At 39.6% G+C, this 24,505-nt stretch overlaps 1 protein-coding gene across 6 annotated transcripts in view; it reads left to right on the top strand.

Moving 5' to 3' along the window:
• Positions 1-24,505, top strand: part of IGF1 (insulin like growth factor 1) — a 92,231-nt gene that overhangs the window by 3,452 nt on the left and 64,274 nt on the right. For 3 of the 6 annotated variants that reach the window (XM_016190326.2, XM_060194286.1, XM_007527924.3), the window contains exons 2-3: positions 93-174; positions 5,089-5,245. In XM_016190326.2, coding sequence (XP_016045812.1) covers positions 112-174; positions 5,089-5,245 — 220 coding nt within the window. In that variant the 5' untranslated portion in view covers positions 93-111. Of the gene's footprint in view, positions 1-92; positions 175-2,031; positions 2,240-5,088; positions 5,246-24,505 lie in introns of those variants that run through there. The other 3 variants (XM_060194289.1, XM_060194287.1, XM_060194288.1) reach the window with 2 other exon arrangements.

The raw sequence follows: 24,505 nt of genomic DNA, 5'->3' as shown, positions 1-24,505 counted from the left end.
TCAAAATTGAAATGTGACATTGCTCTCAACATCTCCCATCTCTCTGGATTTCTTTTTTGCCTCCTTATTCCTGCTAACCAATTCATTTCCAGACTTTGCACTTCAGAAGCAATGGGGAAAATCAGCAGTCTTCCAACCCAATTATTTAAGTGCTGCTTTTGTGATTTCTTGAAGGTAAATATTTCTTACTCTTTCAATTCATTGTTGGAGGGGGGGATTTTATTGGATTTGTGTGCCATAATGCATCTGCCTGGAACTGTTGTGCACTTATTTTTTATTGTTTTGGAACTGGGGGTTATTTATAAATTGCTGAATATGCAACTCTGTGGGATCTAAAGAAATAGCTTCAGGAGAAAAATGCCTTTGCATAGATATCTGGATGAGTAGAAACTATAGCAAGCTACTTCTGTTAAACCTTTCACTTGTGCACAGTGTCACTGGTGTCACTATAGAAATGTCCTTTAAATGTCACTTCTGTTTAAGGATTTTAGATGGTAGATTGGAACTTTGGTGTATGTGTGTGTGTGTGTGTGTGTGTGTGTGTGTGTGTGTGTGTGTGTGTGTGTGTGTGTATGTATGCAGGTGCAGATGTTTGATTTTTAAGATCATATTGGTGTCTCTGCTTGTCTCTGTGTGGTGGAGTCTCTGTGTTTAACTTGTCAGGACGTTCTTATAAAGCATAGCACATACAAAGAGTTACATTTGAGATTAGAGGGAAATATTTAAAGATGATCTTTAGAGCTCCAGTCTGTCTGGGAACTCGTTGCGATTTTGCCCAGAGAGTCAAAGTTAGAGTGAAGTTTGATTTGCTCTTTTGCTGCCCTTGCATACTCAGATCACTTAAACAAAATGTGGACTGTATATGGAAAGTGGAAACTTTTTAACAACTACTTGTCCCAAACCTTCCCCCCCCCCCCCCACCGAAGGCAGCTTTCACCAGCAGTGTTAAGGCTTGGGTTTTCTTTCTTTCTTTCTTTCTTTCTTTCTTTCTTTCTTTCTTTCTTTCTCTCTCTCTCTTCCTCTCTTTCTTTCTTTCTTTCTTTTTCCTCTTCTCATTGTCAAACTCTGTGATGTTATACTCAGCACTGTGAAGTCTCTTTAGGTAAATGTGACTGCTACTGTGTCAAAGGACTGACTCTCAGTCCTAATAGCTGGCCCTGGTTCAAGTTTCCATTCTCAGCAAAAAAATATATCCTTCCAAACTTGTGTTTTTCCAATTTGCAAGCACTTTTAAGCTGCTGTCACTGGCTCCCCTGTGCAGTTGCCTGAAGGCTCAATTCATAAATAAAAATAAATAAATAAATAAAAAGTCTTGCCACTTGGTACTGCTTTCATTCGCTGCTTTTTCAAATACTCCACCACTAGGACTTTTCCCAGGCAAGTAAGTAGCTTGGGAGTTAGTGAGACATCTTCTTCAGGCACCTGATTCTGCTGCCTTTGAGACACTGCCCCAGAGCAGAGTACTGGCTACCTTGTGTTTAAAAGAAATGAAGTCACCATCCTTATATATCTCTGCATTGTGGTCTGGCAGCTAGGGTTGTTGCCTTCCTGCTCAGAGGATAATAAAGGGTGGGGGGTGCTGCAGAAGGTTATCTGTGCTTTCATGACAAGTTTGGCAAACTGTCTCCAAATGAACTTTGTTGAGCTGTGTCTGCTGAAGATTTTAGGAGAGTTAGCAAGAAGTAGTTGTTTTATCTTGTGTTCTTGGAGCAGGAAGTGGTTTGAGGGAGCTGCACTGATCTTTGAAATGTAAAGTGATGCAATGCAAGACAATGAAGGCTATGGCTAAAAGGTGCTTTTTCCAAGAGACAGAGCTCTCAAGCTGATTGTGCTCTTGAGTCTCAAGGTATTTTCAAGAGCCTGAGTCAGAGGGAAGCAGGTAAAGGTGAGGACTGGGGCTTGGATCACTGTTTGGAATAGCCACTGGGAACACACAATGAAATCCGTGGCTAGATGGCAGGGGTTGTGTGTGTGTGGGGGGGGGGGGGAGTGGGAAGAGTGACTCAAATCCCAGCTGTGCAATTGATTCATTGTTTGAATGGACAAAAGGCAGTTTTACCCAGGATCATAGCATACCTACCTGGGTGTCCAAATGTAACTAGATGCTTTCATAAACCCCACCCACAAAGCAGCACATGTTTTTAAGTCCTCAGTTTTCTATTCACATCAGCCTCATAATTCCCACCCTGACCTGCTGTAAAAGATCTGGAACAATCAAAAACAGGGTTACACACCTACAGTGAGTATTTTTCTTCTGTCTACTGCCCTCAGTCTCTGCTGGGCATTTTCTTTGTAGTCCAAGCATCTGGCTTCAATGGCTTTTCATCTACTTCAGAGAATAAGAAAGGTCTTTTCAATTTTGAATTTGTAAATGATTTTTTTTGAAGAGGAGTCTGATTTCTTTCTTTCTCTCCTTCTTTTTCTTTCTTTCTTACCTCCCCCATTCTTTCTTCCTCTCATTATATTTCTGGTCTTTCTCTCTCTTTATTTGTTTTGTCCTAAGCAGAATAAACATGGGATGCTGGGCATATGGGGCCACTTGCTTGAAACTTTTATCCCCTAAACAAGTCCATTATTGCTTTCCTTGGGGGGGTGGGACATAGTGTGGCAAATGTTCTGGTTTTCTGTGGGTGCACTGGATTGTTCCATGAGATAAAAGAAATTGTACAATTTGGGAGGTTCCATTTGTCCTAGAATTTAAGTGCTGATATTTATCTGATAACCTAACTCTGCAGGGGCCAGGGAACAGAAGAAAGAAAAAAGAAAAAAATTCTGGTTTTTTTTATATTAAATTCTTAAATGCCAGAGCTGGATATTGTTGGATTTCTATCTGCCATCCCAGAAAACAACTGTTAAAGCTAGAGTTTGGCCAGCTAATGAAGTTCTCAGTTCACTAAAGCTTGGCATTGAGTAACTTTCCCCTGGATTTCACCAGAACTGAAGGACTTGCAGACCTTCTGTGGTTGCAGGTGCTTGGCCCCCAACATTCCTATAAACTCCACAGAGAAAAGAGGGCAAGAGAAATGGGGCTGCTAACATAACAAACAGACTTAAAACTGGCCCATTGCCAGGGTCTAGGGGAGCCTATGCTATAAGATCTATGATGAACTTGCTCTTTTGCAAACAGCAATGAAATCCGTTTTAGTGGGATCTGGTGAGGTCTCCACTGGAAACTGTACCACTTGCTTTATAGCTAAGAAAAGTGAACATTGGATGACAACTTGTTTTCAGCATTCCTATTGACACTGGCCTTGAAAAGGTGGGGGCTTCCATGTAGAAGGGCCACTGAGAAGATGGAAGAAACACCTAGTAGGGTTTTCACCTGCTCTTCTGTTTCTTGTCTATTATTATATGATGATTTGCACACGGAAGGCACTTTTCATCTTGTTTTACAAGCATTAGTTAAATATTTACATTGTGTTAACAAGAGTCAGAGGTTCAGGGTCCCCCAAACCCCAATAGCTTCATGGAAGCTCTAGTCCCAGGAATGGAAATCTTCATGAGGACGGTGGAGCAAACTTTGCCACTGATGGAGAACTGTTAAGAGTGGCAATTCAGGGAGGAGAAGGAGGAGGGATGTGAGGGAAGTGGTGGAGGACAGGCATTAAATGATTAAGTCTGTTTCTACAAAAGCAATGGAGTTGGACTCACTGGCTACTGCTGTGAGGTTTCCCAGAGTCTCTTTTAAGAACAATAGCTTTCCAGCATGACTCCATGGCCTTTTTATTAAGCTTCTTTGTTAGACGTCTTGTGGGTGGACTTTTCCAATGCTATTGAAAATAAAAGCATCTCAGAAGGAAGTGACCACAGTTCTGTGTCACAAGTAGCAACAGAGAAAATCAGAATGATCATCTTAGCAGTACCACTGCTCCTTATTAAGTCAGGATAAAGGCTGAAGCTATAGGGACCCCCTTTTAGCAGGGCAGCATGGGACTGTTTCTTATTGCCAAAAATTAAGCCAACCCAGGACCTCTGTATATATTTTGAACCCCTCACACCAAAAAAATTGAGAAACGTTTCAGCTCCGAGAGATGAAGTCAGAATTCTCATCAATAATATTAATAATAAGGTCTTTGGCAGGTTATAAGCCCAATTCCCTGTTTGTGGAAGACTTTTGATACTGAGTGTGAGTGACAGAGGCTTTAGAATGCTGAAAGAGTAAAGGTCTATCTAGCCCCCATCCTCTCCAATTACATTTCTAAATATTCACATCTTTTCTGCTTCTATTTTTCCACTTTCACTTGTGGTTGTGGAAACTGCTGTTATTCCCCAGATAACAAAATCTCTCTCTCTCTCTCTCTCTCTCTCTCCCTCTCCCTCTCCCTCTCCCTCTCCCTCTCCCTCTCCCTCTCCCTCTCCCTCTCCCTCTCCCTCTCCCTCTGTGTGTGTGTGTGTGTGTGCATGTGTGTGTGTGTGTGTGTGTGTGTGTGTGTGTGTGTCTGTGGTGCTCTTTTTATCACTCTCTTTGTGTCTCCCTTTCACTACATAGAGAAAAAAAAAGTCTTGTAATAATGTATATTATTTTTTACGTTCTTTTTTTTCAGTCACTGCAATTTCTCTTTAATCAGTAGTTGGGGAATCATGTTCTGGTTCATTGAATATTCTTGTCAATAATGAATGCATATGTCATCTGTGGATGGCCAGTCTTTAGAGAATTGAAATTAATATCACATACCTGCTCCCCCCTAAATCTGGACTGAGCACAATTTAACCTTTGATAATTCGAAAGGTTTCTCAGGTTCTCAGAGGAGTGTGGGATCCCAGTGCAATAACTTCATTTTTCATTTCCATGGTAAATGTTTCTAGGTACTCTGTCTCACTGACTTGTAGGAAGAACCTCCTCAAGGAGGAGTTCAGGGAGGATTTCTCCAAGGTTCCACAGTAGCAAGGGGATTAATTGCAGGTCAACCAATGTCAAGAGGTTCTCAGTCCATTGCATTGTATTTCTGCATGGGGTTGGCTAAGTAATGACAGGAGTAGAATGCAATGCGGGGGTTGGGAGGTAGGGTGGTATCCTAGCCCTACCATCCATATACCTTATAAATACCAGGAGATGAAGCCTGACTCTTTCCTTCTGTTTGCCGGCAGGTGAGGGTGCACACTATGTCCTCCTCACATCTATTCTACCTGGTCCTGTGCTTGCTGACCTTCACCAGTTCTGCCACAGCTGGACCAGAGACACTCTGTGGAGCTGAGCTGGTGGACGCTCTTCAGTTCGTGTGTGGAGACAGGGGTTTTTATTTCAGTAAGTAGCCATCCCCTCTCACTGCTCTGTTGGATTTACAGCCATTGAGAGTGTGTAAATAACTGAGTGGCTGCCCATAGCTGGCAGCTATCCCCAGCCTCTGAGATTCCCCACCTTAAAGTAAGGGGGAGTGTTGCAGTTAGGCCCTGGCAGCAGCATTTGCAGACTAGAGGGTGGAATTTTCCTCCTTAAGCAGTGTGTCTGGCAACTACTTCCTGTGGAGCTTTCCCACAACCAGCCAGCTGTACCCTCATCATTCCACTCCTTTCTGTGAAATGACCCTGGTGACTTGGAGGATTTGTTTGCAAGACTTGGGCTGAATGGGCACATCCAAACATTTGGAAACTTGTAGGTCTCTCTGAAGGGCTAGGCAACTGGGAGTAAGAAAGTCAGGTGTCTCCATTCTTGTGGATTTGGAAGAATGGAAGGGACACATCCCAGATGTCTCCTTTCCATATGAAAACACCACAGACAAAGGGAGGTGAACTTCTGTTCAAAAGTATGTTCACACACCCTTGAGCTTTCTCTGAGTGCAAACCAAGGAAACCATACTAATTTGCCCTCTATGCCTTGATTTTGTGTCATTTGCTATTCCTACTCTGAGGCACTCCAGTGATAATCTCCATCTGGAAAAAAAAAAAGGTTCCTGACAAAAACACAGTGCCTCTTTCCCATAAGGGGGTCTCAAGTGATCAAAAAAACTGACAGTCAATAAAAAAAGTAAGACAGCTATATCAGAGTTTACAAACAGTAAGCATAAAGTAAATTCAAGGTTGCATAAGAGAATGGATCACTAAAGAATGGACCTGAGAGGAAACCAGCTCATTGTTTACTCAAGGACTAAGAAAGACTTAAAAGCCAGATGCTCCTCCTGCAGAATTCCTTGGAACTTTAAAGAGCTCCAGGAACCTGATGCTCAGCTCCTCAATGAGCATGAATCATTCTTAGAGGTTCAAATCACGCCAATGTAGACAGTGTACCTCAAGTACCCACTGAGCTTTAAATAGCTCCTGTGATGACTCATGCCTTTCAAGTCTCTCATCTTCTTCCCAGAGAAGGTGGTGTGCATAAGTGGGTGTGTATGCGTCTCTGTGGTACGTGGTGTGTGTGTGTGTGTGTGTGTGTGTGTGTGTGTGTGTGTGTGTGTGTGTGTGTGTGGTGAGTGATGTGTGTTGTGATAGGTGGTGTGATGTGGGTATATAGCTGGGGGATGGGATCTACATGTAAGCTGTCTGGATGGGCAGAAGACATGGGAAGGACTAGTGGTTTGACAGCAAATAGCTCTAGAAAAGTAGAGACAGGGAAGGAGAAGTACTTTTGATGTTTTCCTTTTCTTTTTCACTCCATAAGACAGAAAGAAATTGAGAAAGGAGGAGGAGACAGAGAGGGAGAGAGAAAAATATACATCTTCAGACCTGTTTCACCTCTTGTAAAGTGTCCCCACGGCAGGTGGGGATCAAGGGCTCGAACTTGGGTCCTTGCTATGTGCACTTAACTGGATGCACCACCACCTGGCCTCTGAGAAGTACTTTATACTATTTGAATGGGCTGTCTGTTTCCAGTCAATGTTTTAATTCAGTGAGTTCTTTTATTATTCCAGCAATAAGGCAATTCTACCCAGTTCTCTGTTGCAGTGCGAATGATCTAGTATATTAGGTGGGTGTTTTCCAAAGACAGGAACGTTTTATTTATTTTAGTACCCTTCACAAGGCAAATGTGTATCCTCAACATCACACAAGAATGAGTTGTCATTCTTTTTTACTTTGCTGACACTGGTTTTTTAAAACTGAAATAGTAGTTCTCATTTCATAGGCCCAGGAGAACATTTTTGCTTTAATAATTTATTTGTTTAATTTCCATTGATCCAGTTCATCAGGGGATTGTCAAGTTTATGGTGTCTTCTGTTATGCACCCAGCTGAACTGTTTTGTTCATATGACATGGCATGTAGCATGGCATGCCACATACATGCACAGCTCCAAGGAAACTGAATCCTTCTGTGCCTCTGACATTTGCATTACGTGATAAAAATGAGAATGGAAGGAATAATGTGGTCCTGAGTGGTCATATATATATATACATATATATATATATATTTAAGAATATTGGACAATTATGATGGAAACCAATTTCAGTTGTAAACTAAGTAGCAATATTTTATTCTATATTAATATCCTTAAAAGCGAAGCCTATACATAGCGATTCTTGGCTCTTATCTCATGACATTGGATATAAACCATATGAAAAATTATGGACTAATCAGTGAGAGTCAGTGTTTCCTAATTGCTGCTCTATAGAATCCTATGACTTATGTGACTTCTTGTCCTACTTAAGTCCTCATTCACAAAAGTATTTTCTTGTTAAATTTCTAGTCAGCTAGACAATGGGCGTTAAAGCATCGAAATTATTTAATTCAAAACAATAATGGAACATCTGCTGTGAGTAAGATGCTGTAATGGATATGAGTAAGATGCCTAGAAATGTATGATAGACTTGCCTTCAAAGAACTCACAATCTAAGTGGGAGGCAAAAGAAAATACACATAGTGTTGCCATGTATCGTAAGAAAAAAGAATTGTAAGTTCTTTATGTTCCTCCTAGTTTGTCCTATTCTTGAAATCATCTAACCAGCATCTATCCTCTTGCTAAACTCCTTGATGCCAAAGACCATATCTATTTATTTTAAATCTCACTATTTAGTCCCATGCCTGGCCAGTATAATAGCTCATATATGATTATTGGTCTGACAGGATTAAATTGAATTGAGTCCAATTGAATGGGATGGGATTATTTGTTTGAACTTTTACTCCTTAAAGTCATCAATTAGATTAGTAAAGTCCTTTTGGACAATTTTCCTAATATTTACTCAGCTAGTTGTTAAAAACTGTTTTCCTTTTTTTCTCAAATGACAATATGTATATGAACAATGAATGACTTAAGAGACTGCATTTTCATCTTCCCCAAGCTACATCAATGGTCTGTTTTGTGTCAAACCCAATTATTCTTACAGGCATTAAATGTTGTCAACAAATTTTATTGAGTTTCCCCTTTGTCCCCTGAGATTTACTATGTGTGGAGATGTCAGCTCTAAGCATTTACATACCTTTAAAACACTTATTAGAGGAAAATAGTCTTCCTCACATCCATCCCCCATCATTTGACTCTTTTAATAGTTTTTACTCTTATTTTCCGAGATCAGACAAGATCGGGCGTGTTCAGGGTGGTATGGCCGTAGACTACTCTTATTTTCAAAACATTTTTGTGACTATATGTAAATTTGTTTTAAGCTGTTTTTAAAGTATGGATTTTTTTTTTAATAATGAAAAACAGTTTCTGATCTAAGTTTGGAATTCAAACATATAAAAGAAAATTGTCTCAATATCTAGCATTTTGTTGACCAGATTAAAATGTTTAACAGAGATTGAAGATAGAAAGAAAAGGAAGGAAAATCTTATTCAAGACAGAACTTTTCAGAATAAAATTGGTTTGGGATGCTTATTTCATTGCATATTTCTCTACAAGTTCCACAAGAGCACTGCGAGAGCAGACGCCTAGTCTATTTTGTGAGCATCTTCCCAACAAAAATGGAACATTTCCTCTATAATTAATGCAGCTTCCTCAGACACTTTATGAAATAAAAGTTCCAGTGAGAAACTAATTACTGATTCTTCCCCATACAACATAGTAACAGAATCCATCAGCTAGTCTAGTGCTCTCCTAACCCTGTGAGGGCAATAGTGGCACAATGGAGGTAGCACATCAGGAAAATGCTGGCTAGCTATTATGGACTAATGGAGCCCTCAGAGAAAGGTTTGAAATAATGTCACTTTGCATGAAACATAGCAAAGGGAAAAGAATTTCAAGTGAAATAGGATATGTTCAACTTGCCTTGGATATAATTTTTGACAGCTACAGTGATTAACCATTTTAACATGGGCTTTATGGGGGCTTGTGGAATTTCTCTCCTTGGAGATACTTTAAAAACTGATGGACAACCAACCATCTTGGATGGTTTCAATTAAGAGCAACCAAAAGAAAGTGATTTTCTGGGGCCTTTTTTTTGTTTTGTTTTGTTTTAAGAGCCTATAAACAGTCCCTTAAATAAACTGTATATGTTTTACCTTGGCGGTCTGGGAGAAAGGGGAAGTAAATCAATTAGAAAAGAAAGTTGGATACCCTTTTGGCTATTCCAGATTTATAGCTTTTGTAAAACATTGTTCCAATGCATAGTTATTAAGAACAGGTTTGGTTAAATGAATGGCATTCATCATGTGTTAAAACGTACTGTTTTGTAAAGAACTCTTAAGTGAAAATTTACAATGAGACTTATTGCTATTTGTTGCAATAGTGTTTGCAGGTATAGGTTATTAGTGTTAACTCAAGCTTCTTTCATTTGAAATACAGCTCTAAGAAGGGGGAGAGGGAGCGGGGAGAGACCTTCTCTTGGACCTGTCATTCATTAGTTGTATGACTTTGGCAGGCATTTAAACTTCCTGAGCAGAAATGTCCTTGTCTATAAAACAAGGGGATTTTGTTAAAGTAAATGACCTCTTCTAACATTAACAGACTCACAGTCTGGGTTGTAATTAACAGGGATTTGGTAGTATTCAAGAAAAGAGAACCTTGGAATTAAGTAGTGACCAAAGAACATTTTGTTCTCTTTGTCTTTTTTTTTTACATAGTTTTTGTTAATCCCCAAAGATAGGAGATTCCCTACTTAAAGAAAGGGGAGGCACTTTCTTTGTTTTGCTTTAACCTGGATCCCCACCTCTCAGGGATAGATGGAAACTTAGACATTACCAAGTGCATGCAGGACATCTAGTTAAAGGCACACATGCCCCCTGCAAATACATTGCCATTATTCTTTGCTGAGAATATTTCATGAATGATCTTATCTTTATATTTGCTCATTCTCTTAAATATATGGACAAGTGAGGAGGTCAAGTTTTAGCTGCCCTTCATTAAATTACAGGAGACAAATTAGAATCTACAAATTTCTAAATCTTGTCCAAAGGCTTTTCCCAAACTACTGATATTGCCTTTTCATTTTCATAAGCAAGTATACAGTTTGAGTCCTTTAAAGTTGCAGTTGCTCACTATTAGTATTGTTTTGAGTGGCACTGGATTTGAGTTGTACTGTTTGCATTCCTTGGCTTGGTACCCCCTGTACCACCAACCATGCCCTTTTATGACAGCTGGTCAAAATTTGAGATGCAATCATTGGCTGTGGAAAAGCTTTTCTCTTTGAAACTAATTGACACATGTGTGGTTTGACCTTGTTGCCCTGGCCTCATTAGCACCACTAAACTAATAGGTAACAGATATTCTTAAGGAAAAACAAAGGCTTTTTATATTGACCCTGAATTCTTGCTACTGCCTTTTAAATATACCCAAAAGGACCAGTCTGTGAAAGCAAAAGACTGCTAAGAAAGTGCTGACTTATGTACAAAATTAGAAAATAAATTGCATTTCTGAATGTTTGAATGTTCTTCAAAATGACCTCCTCTATGATGGGGAATATTAAGAAACTGAGTAAATGGTTCAATAACAAACCATGGTGTCTATGTCAAGAGTACAGGAATTAAATCCCAGTCCTTTAGTTCTCTTGATGGGTGGTCTTGAGCTCAACCTCATTTTTCCTCAATTTCCTCATGTAAAATAGGACTGCAATATAAAATTTGTTGTTAGAATTAAAAGTAGTTAATATGTTAGAACATAATGATTTGAAATACTATCTGGCACATAGTTCCATATATGTATTAATCATTATGCTATCCTATTTTCTAAATTTCCATTATAGGTATTACACTATTAATTTTCTTCTGGCACTAGTTAAAAATCCTACTGTTAAGTTTTAGATATCAGGGACAGGTGGTGGTTCACCTGGTTAAGTGCTCACATTATAGCAAGCAAGGGCCAAGGTTCAAGCCTCTGGTCCCCATATGCAGGAGGAAAGCTTCATGAGTAGTGAATCAGAGCTGCAGGTGTCTCTCTGTATCTTTCCCTCTTTCTCTCCCCTACCCATATCAATTGCTAGAGAGGCACTCTACCCAATAAAAAAATAATGATTTAAAAAAGAGTAAAGTTTTGTGTATCTATACACATCTATAGACATGTATTAGTACCAGATATGTAATTGTATCAGTAATAACTGTGTCATAGGCTAGATTAGTATTTTTACTTTTTCAAAATCCAGTGGCATCATCTCTCTCACTGGGTTTTTTTACCCTACTCCTACAGAGCAAGAATTATTGTTTCATTAGACAAATGAAATTGTGTGAGACACATATATTGTGTGACTTGCCTCACGCAGTAGATCAGAATCAAAGTCAAGGTCTCTTGCCTCACTCAATAGATCCAGAATCAAAGTCAGGGTCTCTTGCCTCACTCAATAGATCCAGAATCAAAGTCAGGGTCTCTTGCCTCACTCAATAGATCCAGAATCAAAGGTAAGGTCTCGTCTCCAAGAAGTGTGATCGTGTGATCCTTCAACTATTCACACCATTTGGGGGCACAATTTCAGAAAGTATTCACAGAATTTCTGTAGATGCACCAAAGAAACTTTTTAGTTAGAATTAGAAGTGGCTGCTGCCTTCATAAACATGATTCTTGAGCCCTATTTGGAAGGTGCTCAATTGTAGGCACCATGATTTGTAGTATAACCTGGGGACACATCTTCCCTGATGAACTTTTTTCTTCTTCCTTTACCAGCAAACCACAAGTGCTTTGGTCTCTCCAGTTCTTCTGGTTTTTTTCCTCAAAGACCTACTCAAGTATGCCTACTATCTAGGATCAAGACTCTTTTCTCTTTGTGTTATGAGAGTGGTGGTAAAGGAGAGGTAGTCAATAGCACTATAAACCAGATAGAGAACAAGGTAGGAAGAGATCACCCCATCATCATCCCAAGTGGAGCAGTGGAAGCAACCAGGCCTTTGGACGCAAGGCTTCCACCTTTGCAAGTCAGATAATTATTTGAAGATGGTTGTTATTTTAGAATGCCTCATATCTTCAATGACTAGAAGGCTAGATATTTTGTATCCAGAAGCAAGTGTCAGTAGTCTTCAAATTCTCTGAAATTTGGCACATGCCTTGTGCAGACATGTCATGCCATGTTAGCATTCCTCAGGGCCATGTTCTGTGAAGAGCAGACTCCACCCCTCTAGCAGTCTCCTTTCTTATTCCACTACTCACCTGAAAGACTCAGGCATTGAAACCAGGGATAGGGACTTGCTAAGGAGATGTTCATTGTTCTCAATATTGGGTTACAAAGTTTGTGCTCTTTTACATATTCAGGTGTCTTTGACAACCATAATGGCAAAACACAATAATAGTTTTTCACTGAGGTGTTACCTTGGCAAAGCTCTATCTTACACCTCTTGATAAAATACCAACAAGCTCTTTGGTTGCCTCTGAAGATCCAGATCCCCAGGCCTTATTAGCTGTTAGATTAAGGAGATAACAACATATCATTTACCATGTCTTTACCTACATATGAAATTGTGTTGGGGGGGGAGCAAAGAGTTGTTATTTGACATGCAATTCTTTAACTGTAATAAGTTGTATTTCTATTTAATGCATTGTTTAGTCTTGCACTGGCTAAAGAAGCACTTGGCAAGCTGTGGCTTTTCAGTCTTGGCATAGCTGCCCCTCTGACTTTTTCACTGAACCTTAAATACCAAGGAAAACTCTTTCCATACTTTACAACTGGTATATTGCTTTATGTAATAGGTCCAAACTTTTGCACGTGGCCCTCTGTGTTTGTCCCAAGATAATTAATGGCTTTGCAATATTTGATCATCAGCAGCACAGACACAAAGAGAAATTGTGCAGCCATACAGTCTTTTAAACTGAAACCTTTTGCACTACAAGCTCAGGAGGTCAGCAGGGCTAAGAGTTTCCTCAAAAAGAAGACAAAAAGACATGCAGAAGCCCCTGGGAAGACACCTAAGAATCTGACTTTTAAGTCTACATCTCTCTAATATCTCCTTCTCAAAGTTATTTAATTGCCTAAAGAAAGCATGTAAAGTATAAGCTACAAGTTTGGAAACCCTGGGAAAATTATCAGTCAAACACTAAGAATGAAACTGACAAAGAGAAGTGGTATGCCCAAGGTCACACTGATCACCAATGGCAGAAATAGGAGATACTGTTGATTCCATTTTCTGATTCCAGTGCAGTGTTTCAGCTTAAGCAGCAATGAGTCACAGGTATGACAAAAAGTTACCGAGTAAATTAAAATGGCCAGAAGAGACTTTGAACCAAGTTCACCCAAAAGCAGGTAGCTCTCAGTAACTCTTGTTTCAGTAAACCTACTTAACACAATTGCTTGCTTGCTGCAGAAATTTACACAAACTTAAACATTTCCCTGCCTACCTCCAGAACACTGCCTGGAATCTCCACATATGTTTTGAGCATTACAGATCCATGTCAGGTCATAATTCAGACCATTATTGTATATTACATTATTCTGACTCTGGCCACTCTCCCTCTCTCCAATGTCAACTTGGGTAGAACTTCTTTGGAATGACTTAGCAAAGTTGTGCTCTTGGAAAATCTGAAACAGGCTGACTAATTGTTGGATCAGCTTTTGTTCTGGAGATTTCTCTGAGAGCCCTGAGCCAAAAGAAATTTACACCTGATTTTTTTTTTTTTTTTTTTTGCAGATTCCAACCAAATGTTCTATGAATTTCTTTGGGTTTTCTTCTTTCTTCTATGTTATCTCTGAGGTTCTAGAAATGCTGTTGGAAAGGGTTCTCTTTAAATTTTGAAAATGTGTGAGCCAGAGAATCAGTTCTATGGCTGTTGGTGAGAAGATGGCACCACCTCTGTGCCATTTACCCTCATGAAATGGGTCTTTCATCAGAGGCAAGTGATTAGGAAAGTCTGTGCTGAGCCAAACCATATGCAGCCAACTCCTAGTTAGCCACACAACTGGGGAAAGGAGCAGCAAGAATTAGAATTCTGGATTAACCTGATGTGGGGATACCATCCATCATATCAGTCTCTCTTCTCTCTTCCCAGTCCTCAAGCTCCTTTGTGAGACCAATAAACATATTTTCTTGCTGTTGACATTTCCATTCATTTTTGCTGGGACATGAGAACTCTCCTGTGCATTGTAAAATGCTTAACACTATAGTTGGCTTCTATTCTCTAGGTACTAGTATTCCACTCTCCCTAGTGGTGACAACCCTAAATATCTCCAGGCATTGCCAAATTCCCCCTGGATTAGGAGTGGGGCAAATCACCCCATGGTAACCTGGAATTATTTCATCTCTGGAATTCCTCCAGGAGAAGTGACTGTCGAGGTAGATAGCCAGGAGTGGAAGTAATGTCTAAAGTATTGCTGAAAAGTAACAAAGCGGTAACCAGCCACAGGTTAATCAGGAATCTACAATCTATTGAAGTGAGTAAGCAATGAGAGGAGTCATTGTGGGTTTTGAGAAATCTTTCTCTGAAACTGAAAAGCTCTTCCTAGAGGTTATGCAAAAAGATATCTGCAGACACTCCTTTTTAACTTGTAGCTATGGAACTCATTTATTTTTGTCATGTGTACTTAATCCAGTGAGCTATCGCTTGGCCCCTGGAACTCATTTATTTTCAGAACAGCAATAAGAGAAAGCAGGCATGGCATAGGACAAAACCACCATCATGGTCATTTTATTACCCCAAAAGAAGCCCCATCAGAAAACAGAGAGAGAAAATCAATGGAAAATTACTTTAGAAATCAGAAACCCCACATTTGGACTTCACTCAGCTCCCTGTTTCCTAGTTGTGTGGTCTTGGAGAGTCCATTTAATAACTTGGGTCCTTCATTCCTCAGAGGTGTTTGGTGGGTCACTAAAGAATGATTTTTAGAAATGAAAAGGGTCTTTGAAATGTCACTAGTAATGGGTTGAGTTAGCTGCTTTGTCCTGCGTCTGTTATCAACATCCTCAAATTATCTCAGTGTTTTAACTTAAGCCAATAATGGCATTGAACCAATAGTTCAATGCTCTTCACTAATAACAATCCAGAAAAGTTGGGGGGCCAGGCAGTGGCACACCTGGTTAAGTCACCCATTACAGTGTTCAGACCCCTGGTTCCTTCCTGCAGGGGGAAAGCTTCACGAGCGGTGAAGTAGGGCTGCAGGTGTCTCTCTGTCTCTTTCCCTCACAATCTCTCCCTCCCTTCTCAATTTCTCTCTGTCTCTATCTAAAAAATATGTAAATTAAATTTGAAAAGAAAATCTAGAAAAGTTTGTGTTGGGCAGGGCTATATAGCATAATGGTTATGCAAAGAGACTCTCATACCTGAGGCTCCAAAGTCCCAGCTTCAATCCCCTGTACCACCATAAACCAGAGCTGAGCAGTGCTCTCATAAAAAAAAAAAAAAAAAAAAAAAAAGATACAGCAATGAGCAGTCTCAATCATCCTACTTAAAAAGAAAAGCATGCCTGTATTTCCTCTTCATATACCTCTTTGCGTTTAGATCACCTAAGAGTTAAGTAGAGGGACTTTAGAATGCACACTCAGTATTACTATGTATTGCCTCCTTGGAAGAAGAAGGAGGAGGAGGAGGAGGAGGAGGAGGAGGTAGAAGAAGAGGAGGAGGAGGAGGAGGAGGAGGAGGGTGAGGAGGAAGAGGAGAAGGGGGAGAAGAAAGAAAAAATGGGGCCTATCACCTTACCTACCACAATGATCTTGCTTAAAGGTACTGCTTCAAGATGGCTAGGTAGTCACTGAGGTATCACATGTAAGCAAAAGAATCCTATTTTCTCAAGTCAGCTATTGATGATTTCTGCTTAGCCTCAAAAAGCAGTGTTCAGCAAAGTATGCACTCTCTGATCAGAAAAGTATCTTTGCACACTCAGATTACCCACCTAAACTGCTTCCTTGTCACACCCTGATTTAGGATAAATGAATTTTTTTTTTGACAGAACAAAGACACTTTTAAACTACCCAGGCAAATATTAGTTGTTGCTGGCATGAATTTTCAGCCTCACTATTTTGAGCTCTTTCAGAGAAATGAACACTATATTTTGAAAGTTCTTTTTTCTGTCCTCCATAGCACCTAGTGCTGAGCACTTAATAAAACTTGACTTGATGCTTAAAGTAATTCCAAAACTATTACTTTCTACAAGACTATAGACGGTGTCCTGTGCCTTTCTATTTGAGGTGTTTCTTGTTGTTCTTTCATATTGGCCCTGTGAAAAAGTCTTCTACTTCAATAGTAAGCTAACTCTAGTCAACAGGGAGTTTGTAAGAGCTTTCACGGAAAGTCTTCACAAATAAATTTCCTCAAAAGATAGGTTTCAAGAGCAGAAATTACACTCAATTCCTGCCTTATTTCATCTAATGTATTTATACTAAAAGGAGCAGTGGTGATTAAAGAAAGGTACATAACATAAAGATACCTCCTGGCAATAAGTTCCAAGAAATATATAGGACTTGAGTCATCAAGCTTCAGAAAAAATTATATGTAGTTTCTATTTATCAGAAATGTTATTGACAAGTTGGAGCTCTAGAAAGAGTGATGCAGGGCCAATGAAATGGCACACTTGCATAATGCACTACTTTGCCATATCTGTGACCCAGGTTTGAGCCTGGCCTCCACGGTAGTGAAGGAAATTTCAGTGCTGTGATCTCTTCCATTCTCATTTTTATTTTTCTCCCTCTAAAAAGAATATAATAATAATAATTTTTAATTATTTGAAAATTCATCCCCTTTTCATTTATAAAAGCTTTTATCCAATTTCAACCATCCATTATCAGTTCTTTCTATCACAAATCTGATGAACCTGACTCTTTAATTACAAATCCTCATAGACTCTAGAGTTCTGGTGGGTTGAAGATTTAAAAAATTAAGTAAATCTAATTTTTTCCTGAATTTTAGTTTGAAATCATGTCATCATTAACTCACAAGCCACTCCAAACAAAAGGTATAGTCAATGCATTATTTCTCTCTCCACACATTCCTAACTTGCTAGTCTTCCATGAAGATCTTCCGTGAAGACGCTTAAATTTTCCTACGTATTTTGAGTTTTATTTTTCTTTCCATTAAATTTTCCAGCCGTTCATAGACATATTTAGTTTGGCAAAGGTAGTGGTGACTCACGGAATGAAGAAATTTGAAAGCAAAGCTACTGAAAATTTCTTTTGGTGGTAATTTGGGAATGAGCGATTTATAATTTGTCTAATTTTTCCTGGTTTTGTCTGCTGCCATACTGACAAATATTTGTTCCATGTGAATGCTTTGGTATTCCTGAAAGACATGACAAATTACAGCTGCATCTATATCTAATATCATCAAAGGGAAAGATTATTGTTGACTCATTTACTCATTGTTTTCTGGCTTATCACTTTCAATCAATGGCTATAGAGTGAAAAAACAGTATCATACTGAAACCCTTTATAGCATGTTCCTTCCTATGGATTCAATTATTTCACAGTCTGTCAATTGCAGGAAATATTCCCTATTAAAGGGATGATTATGTTTTTTGGCCTGGACATAACCACCAACTAATTGCATTCACCTTATAATTTCACTCTCTTCACTAGCAATAGAGAGATTTTTGGCTCTCCAGTGTGTAGTTCTTTTCTGCAGTCTTGCCTTCTCTGCATGACAGATATTTTGGGATAGGTTCTGAGAATATCAATGGCATAACCATGTAAGAAGCATCATTTGAGATGAACCTTCAGGGATGTAGTCTGTGGAACTTGCATCAAATGAAATATGTAGTTGTAAAGAGGCGTCAATGCCACAGGTGTGCCGAGCATTTCTGTAACTTATTAGTGCTTTTCATGCAGTGATGGGAGTCTCCCCTGCCAGAGAGGCAGAGAGGCCCAGTAACATCATATAAACACATGCCATGTAAACTAAAGACACAAAGATTTACTTCTGGTAGGTCTGAAACAGAAACAGGTCATTTAGTGTCTTTAAGCCACCATGAGTGGTTGATGTCAAGTCATCTTCTTGATTTCTATGGCACTTTCAATTTTAAAAAAAAGTAATAAAAAAGAGTATCTAGTCTATTTCTTAGAAACAGTTTCAGTCAATGGTCCTGGAAAGGGTTTTGTGTCAGGAAAAAAATAACCTTTTTTGTTTGTTTTAAAAAAAAATGTTCTGAGGGACTCACAATATATATTAAAATATATATTAAGAATATAACTTAAAATATATATTAAGAATATAACTTAGTATTTGAAAACAGATCTAAAGTCTTGCTGTTCAAGAGAAACTGAGAGCTTTTAGAAATGCAAGATCAGGGACCCTCCTCCAAACAAATTATATCAAGTCTTCATTTTTAACCACATAGCCAGAAGTTTTGCATGCATGTTAGAGTTGAGGATCCCTGGTTTGAAGAATTCCAGGAAATGTTAGATGTGCATTAACTGGTAATGCTTACTGGTTAAGAATGAACACAAAATAGAACCACACTTTCACTGAAGGTTCAAGAAATGTTTGGGGAGGGCACAAGTGCTTGTGCTCATGAACAATATATATGTATATATATTCAACTGTATGATACCCTCAGTCTCTCAAGCTGGTGGAGTCTCTCCTCAGAAGTACAAAACTGTTCCAAGGATATCCCATGACCGTGACCTTCTGTGAACTAGTAATCGGAACTCCTAATTGCTGTGGCTGCAATTTCCAAATGCATCACTGGGGCCAGGAACTAAGATCCAGTCCTTAGATCTTGCCAGTTTCATTTTCAATAGGTTTTTTTTTTTCCAAGAAAATCCAAGCAAAAGTGCTTAAATGTCCTGAAACCCTGCTTCCCCAGAACTCCCCACTAGGGAAAGAGAGAGATAGGCTGGGAGTATGGATTAACTTGCCAAAGCCCATGTTCAGCAGGGAAGCAATCACAGAAGCCAGACCTTCCACCTTCTGCACCCCATAATGACCCTGGATCCATACTCCCAGAGGGATAAAAAATAGGAAGGGTATCAAGGGAAGGAATGGGATACAGAGTTCTGATGGTGAGAATTGTTTATAGTTGTACCCCTCTTATCCTATGGGTTTTGTTGGTGTTTCCTTTTTTTTCTAAAAAAAAAAAAGTTAAATAATAATAATTGCATTGAGTAGACAAATGTGTGTTTTACTCACATCAAATTGCTGTCTATGACATGTCTAGCCAAGTTCTGATATGATTTCTTTTGATTCTAAGTTGATTAATTTCACTAGGTTTTCTATTTAAAAAGAAAAAGGAGAAGGGGAGAAGAGAGCCTATTATACAGTTTCTTAAGAAAAGTGGATTTCTGTCACTTTTTGGAAAGTGAAGGATAAATTTTATTTTATTTTACTTATTTTTTAAGATTTTTAAATATTTATTTATTTATTCCCTTGTGTTGCCCTTTTTTATTGTTGCAGTTATTATTATTATTGATGTTGTTGTTGTTGGATAGGATAGAGAGAAATGGAGAGAGGAGAGGAAGACAGAGAGGCAGAGAGAAAGAAACATACAGACCTGCTTCACAGCTTGTGAAGGGATGCCTCTGCAGGTGGAGAGCTGGGGGCTCGAACCGGGATCCTTATGTTGGTTCTTGTGCTTTGTGCCTTGTGCACTTAACTCGCTGTGCTACCACCTGACTCCTGAAGGGTAAATTTTAAAGGTGCTCACCTGCTGAAAGCCTTTGCTAGAGATGCATTCTGAAACCCTGGAAGACCCCAGCCTATTTATAGTGTCTGTCTTTCTTAGGTATCTAAAGGAGGATCTCCAATTAGCATGCGTTACATATATGGTATCTAAAGGAAATGGTTTCTTTAGAAAGACATTGTTCCACAACAGGGTTAGGGTTAGCCCATTTGCAATTTCTGTTTCCTGAATGACATTAGGAGAAAGGAAGGGCTTTACTGGGACATTCAGAAATCTTGGATTTACTCAGAGCTCCACCACTAAGTAATTTGGTGATCGGCCTTATGGGTTTCAAAAATCTGTTCTCACTGGAACAATGATATTGAAATGAACCAAGACATTCCACTTCCCAAATGGGAGACTTGTCATCATATTCCACAATTTTCTGGGAGTGGGAGGGGAATTGGATTTCATAGATACAGTTTTAATGTATGCTTTTCTTTAACTTTAGGTACATTTTTGCTTCTGTTCAACTCTAGGAGAGGTGATATTATATATAGCCCACAGTCATATATTTAACTTGTTTAGACTTGACTCAGAAGATCTTTTTATGTGGCAGTAACCCTGATTCCTTGTCACTCTATCAGCTGAAAGAATACCCACAAGACAATCTCTAAGAACTTTTTCAGAATTAACACTAACTATTAATTTGTGAAATTATCTCTAAAACCCTTTCAGAAAACCAATCAGATACAGAGTTGCTTGCTTGTTTCTTTGCTAGCAACCTGTTTTCACTACTTCAGTTTGATGCTTTGGTAGAAGATATGGAAGCAAAATTGTAGTGCTAACAAATTTAACCATAGCACCACCAGCTGTGCCTCCTCAATGCTCAATTGGCTAAGGGAGGAGAAAGCCACACCTTCAATATGTTCTACAATCATACAAACACAAACTAGAATCAAATAGGGCCGTTACTCCCCTTGATCAGTCCTCTTTATATTATTCACTGAGTGCCTTGTGATTGGCAAAACACTTTTTTTCTTCTAGCATTTGCCCTTCTTCCGTAGCCAGTCAACAGCATCAGGTTGAGCCTGATGTAAAGTTTCGAGACCTCCTTTGAATCTGGAGAGGTGGCAGTCGTTGACTATGTGGGTCATAGTCTGTCTGTAGCAGCAGGGGCAGTTCGGGTCGTCTCTGGCTCCCCAGCGATGGAACATAGCAGCGCACTGGCCATGGCCTGTTCGATAGCGATTGAGGAGAGCCCAGTCATAACATGCTAGGTCAAAGCCGGGTTGACGCTTGCAGGGGTCTGTGATGAGGTGTTTGTTCTTTACTTCAGCTGACTGCCAGCTCTGTTTCCAAGAGACTGGAACAGAGAAGTTCAGTGTAGGCATAGGGGACCAGATTGGGTGACGAGACGTCAAGCGTTGGACAGGGTGGGCGAAGATATCCGCGTATATTGGCAGGTCCAGTCGAGTGTAGACGTGGGAAATGAACTTAGATGATGCCGCATCCCGACGAATATCTGGCGGGGCGATGTTGCTAAGAACTGGCAGCCATGGAACCGGGGTGGAACGGATGGTTCCAGAAATTATCCTCATGGAGGAATATAATTTGGAATCGACCAAGTGGACATGGGGGCTACGGAACCATACTGGGGCACAGTATTCTGCAGTGGAATAGCATAATGCCAGAGATGATGATCGTAGTGTGGAAGCGCTCGCGCCCCATGAGGAGCTGGCCAGTCTTGCAATGATGTTATTCCTCACGCCCACCTTTGCTGCAGTTTTTATGAGATGTTCGTGAAATGACAGAGTGCGATCGAGAGTAACGCCAAGATAGACTGGCTGGGCTTCATGCCGGATTTTCGTATCGCCAAGCTGCACATTAAGCTCACGCGAGGCCGAGGCATGGTGTAGATGGAAAACAGATGATACCGTTTTTGCAGTGCTAGGGATTAGTCGCCATTTTTTACAGTAATCAGATATCAGAGACATGTCTTTCGTGAGTGTTTCCTCGAGGATGTCGAACTTTGATGCCTGAGTTGCACAGCAGATGTCATCGGCGTAGATGAACTTCCTTGAAGAAGTTTCTAGGAGGTCATTGATGTAAATATTAAATAGCGTAGGAGCCAGAACAGAGCCCTGGGGGAGGCCACTTGAGACAAGTCCCCATCTGGTAGACTTGTCACCCAGATGTACCCGGAATCTTCTGTTTTGGAGAAGAAACGATATAGTGTTGGCCACCCATGGAGGCAGGCATCTTGAGATCTTGACTAGGAGACCATGGTGCCAGACCATGTCATAGGCTGCTGTGAGATCAACAAAGACACTCATGATGAAAGGACTGAGTGCTACACCTACCCTTGCAAGTTACTACTCTAAAGCAGAAGTCACACAGCATATAAGACCCTCATTCACAGTCATTGTTCATATGTTCCACTCAGTAGATTTCTAAACTTTGGGATTATAAAATTCAGAGTTTTTTGTTTGTTTGTTGTTTGTTTTTTATGATAAAGGCAAAGATTGATAGCTTCTCTTGGAAAACTGGATTACTTGTGCTTGTTGGGCTCTCATTCCTAAAAGACAGCACTGGGTATAGTCTTCTAAGTGGCATATGTGTCCCTCCAGCCCACAGTATAATAGCCTTCCAAGCTTGCTGTAGTCCTCCATATATCCATCTGGCTTAAAGATACATTAACACCATATCAACCTCTTTTAGATATTAACCATACATTTGTATTCTTTATTAATTGTCTTTAAACTTGTCCCAAAGAACTAGTCTAACCACTGGTGACTCATGTCAATAAGACACAAGGCTTATCTTTGAGGAAATCCATCCCTCAAACAGAAAGGCAGAATTAAAACATAGTTCTGCTAGAATTTGAGTGTTGATCACATCCCATTGATGTAGAAAGAACCACAACCTTAAAAACTGAATATTTGATAACTCTGAGACCATCAAAGGGATCATTTCTTCAAGAGCAAGAGAATATTTCTGGCCAGTGACCTTGAATAGCAGGAAAGGCCAGGTTCCCCAGCCAACACAACAGACAAGTTACACAATCCCTCGGAGTATTTAGGACAGCAGAGACCGTCAAACCCAATCTTCAGACAAAGCAAGTTGTAGCATGGAGAATATTTTGCACCAAGATCCAAGACAGCTGTTACCAATTCACTGGGAGATTACACATGTGTCCTCCTTCTATTCCCATCACTGGTTAGGCCTTCCTCATCACTCACCCAAACTATTGCAACAGCCTCGTCAGTGATCGCTCTGTGTCCAATATCGCCTGACACCAGCCATCCCACCCATGAGATTAATCCTTCTAAAGCACAATTCTAATCACTTCATCTCTTTTCTAAACAATTTCCAGTGACCATCCTTGGCTAAGTAAATTAAATACAAACTCCTAAATTTGATCAGAAGGCATTTTGTCGCATAGAGTCTCTATTTCTTTTTCCAAGTGTATTTCCTAATGTTTCCCTAGGAAAGCTCATGAACTGGCAGTTGGAGGTTGTATTCCTTCTTCAGAGTTGATTTTGGGGGGGGGGGGCAAAAACAATATTTCTTGCTAAAAGTTTGGATTATCTGTCAATACTTACTAAAAAAAAAAAAGAAAAAGAAAAAGAAAACTCTTCCCTTTATATTGGCACTTGCTTCCTACATTGCTGGGATCCCTGTCATTCTCAATGCCTTCCTCTGGCCCAGTCCACTCTATTAGAGCACTTGTTTGCCTCAGATAGACTCCCCTACGTCTTTCAGCGTCCAACCTAGATGACTTATTGCCACATGTTTTGTATTTCTGGGCTTTCCTTCTGTTCTCCCTCAAATGTCACCTCCTCTATAAAATCTCCTACCAGATGTCAACTCACTTTCCTCTGAAGAGCAATAATATTGCTCTGACATCAATAATCTACTCTATATTGTGGTTTTGGGTGAGAGTGTTCTTGCTTTATACCATCTGGTTGACTACAAGCTTCTTAAGGGTGAGGGCTATTTTATTAATTTTTGTAAAATCCCCCCTCCACACACACTTCCTTGTACACCGTACTATAGATGACTGCATGAAATGAATTAATTTGTCCATTTTTCTTGGACATCCCAGGCCTACATTAGGGTGTATTCCCTTAAGACAGCAACTGATAATAACTAGAGTCACCTTTAAAGTATGCCAGCCTCTTGCCCTTATTCAACTTTAGGAATTTTCAAGTAGGGAGTGAGAGATTCTTAAAAGAAAACTACTGAGGGAATTGAGGTAAACAGAACATGATCCTTTTTGTTGTAAACTGATCAAATAAATCACTGTTGCATGCCTCACAAAGACCATCGGTAAACCCTTTAGTACGCTCAACTTGTGTTAGAGCTATAGGAGTCAGACAAGTAGTTGTATCCCAGAAGAAAATGAGTTAAGCCATGCCAGGTAGGGCATATATAAGAAAGAAAAGAAAAAAGACAAAGAGAAGGCTTACTTCATACTACAATAAAAGATGTCCAAGCTAAGGTTACTAAATGCCCAGAAAGGAGTTCTCATTTCCTATTTGCCACCAGCAAGTTAGAAGGTTACAGAATCAATATTCAGTCCTCCAGAAATGGACCCACTTTAGTGAGTTATGACCATAACAATTAGTTGTAATATGTGAACTAAAAAAAAAAAAAAGAGTATCATTGTTCTAAAAAAGAAAACAATTTCATTCACTTTCTTCTT

Source organism: Erinaceus europaeus, chromosome 7 (genome assembly GCF_950295315.1).
Source record: "Erinaceus europaeus chromosome 7, mEriEur2.1, whole genome shotgun sequence".
Classification (NCBI taxonomy): domain Eukaryota; kingdom Metazoa; phylum Chordata; class Mammalia; order Eulipotyphla; family Erinaceidae; genus Erinaceus; species Erinaceus europaeus.
The sequence above is the reverse complement of the archived record's forward strand: the minus strand, read 5'-3'. Positions and strand labels throughout refer to the sequence as shown.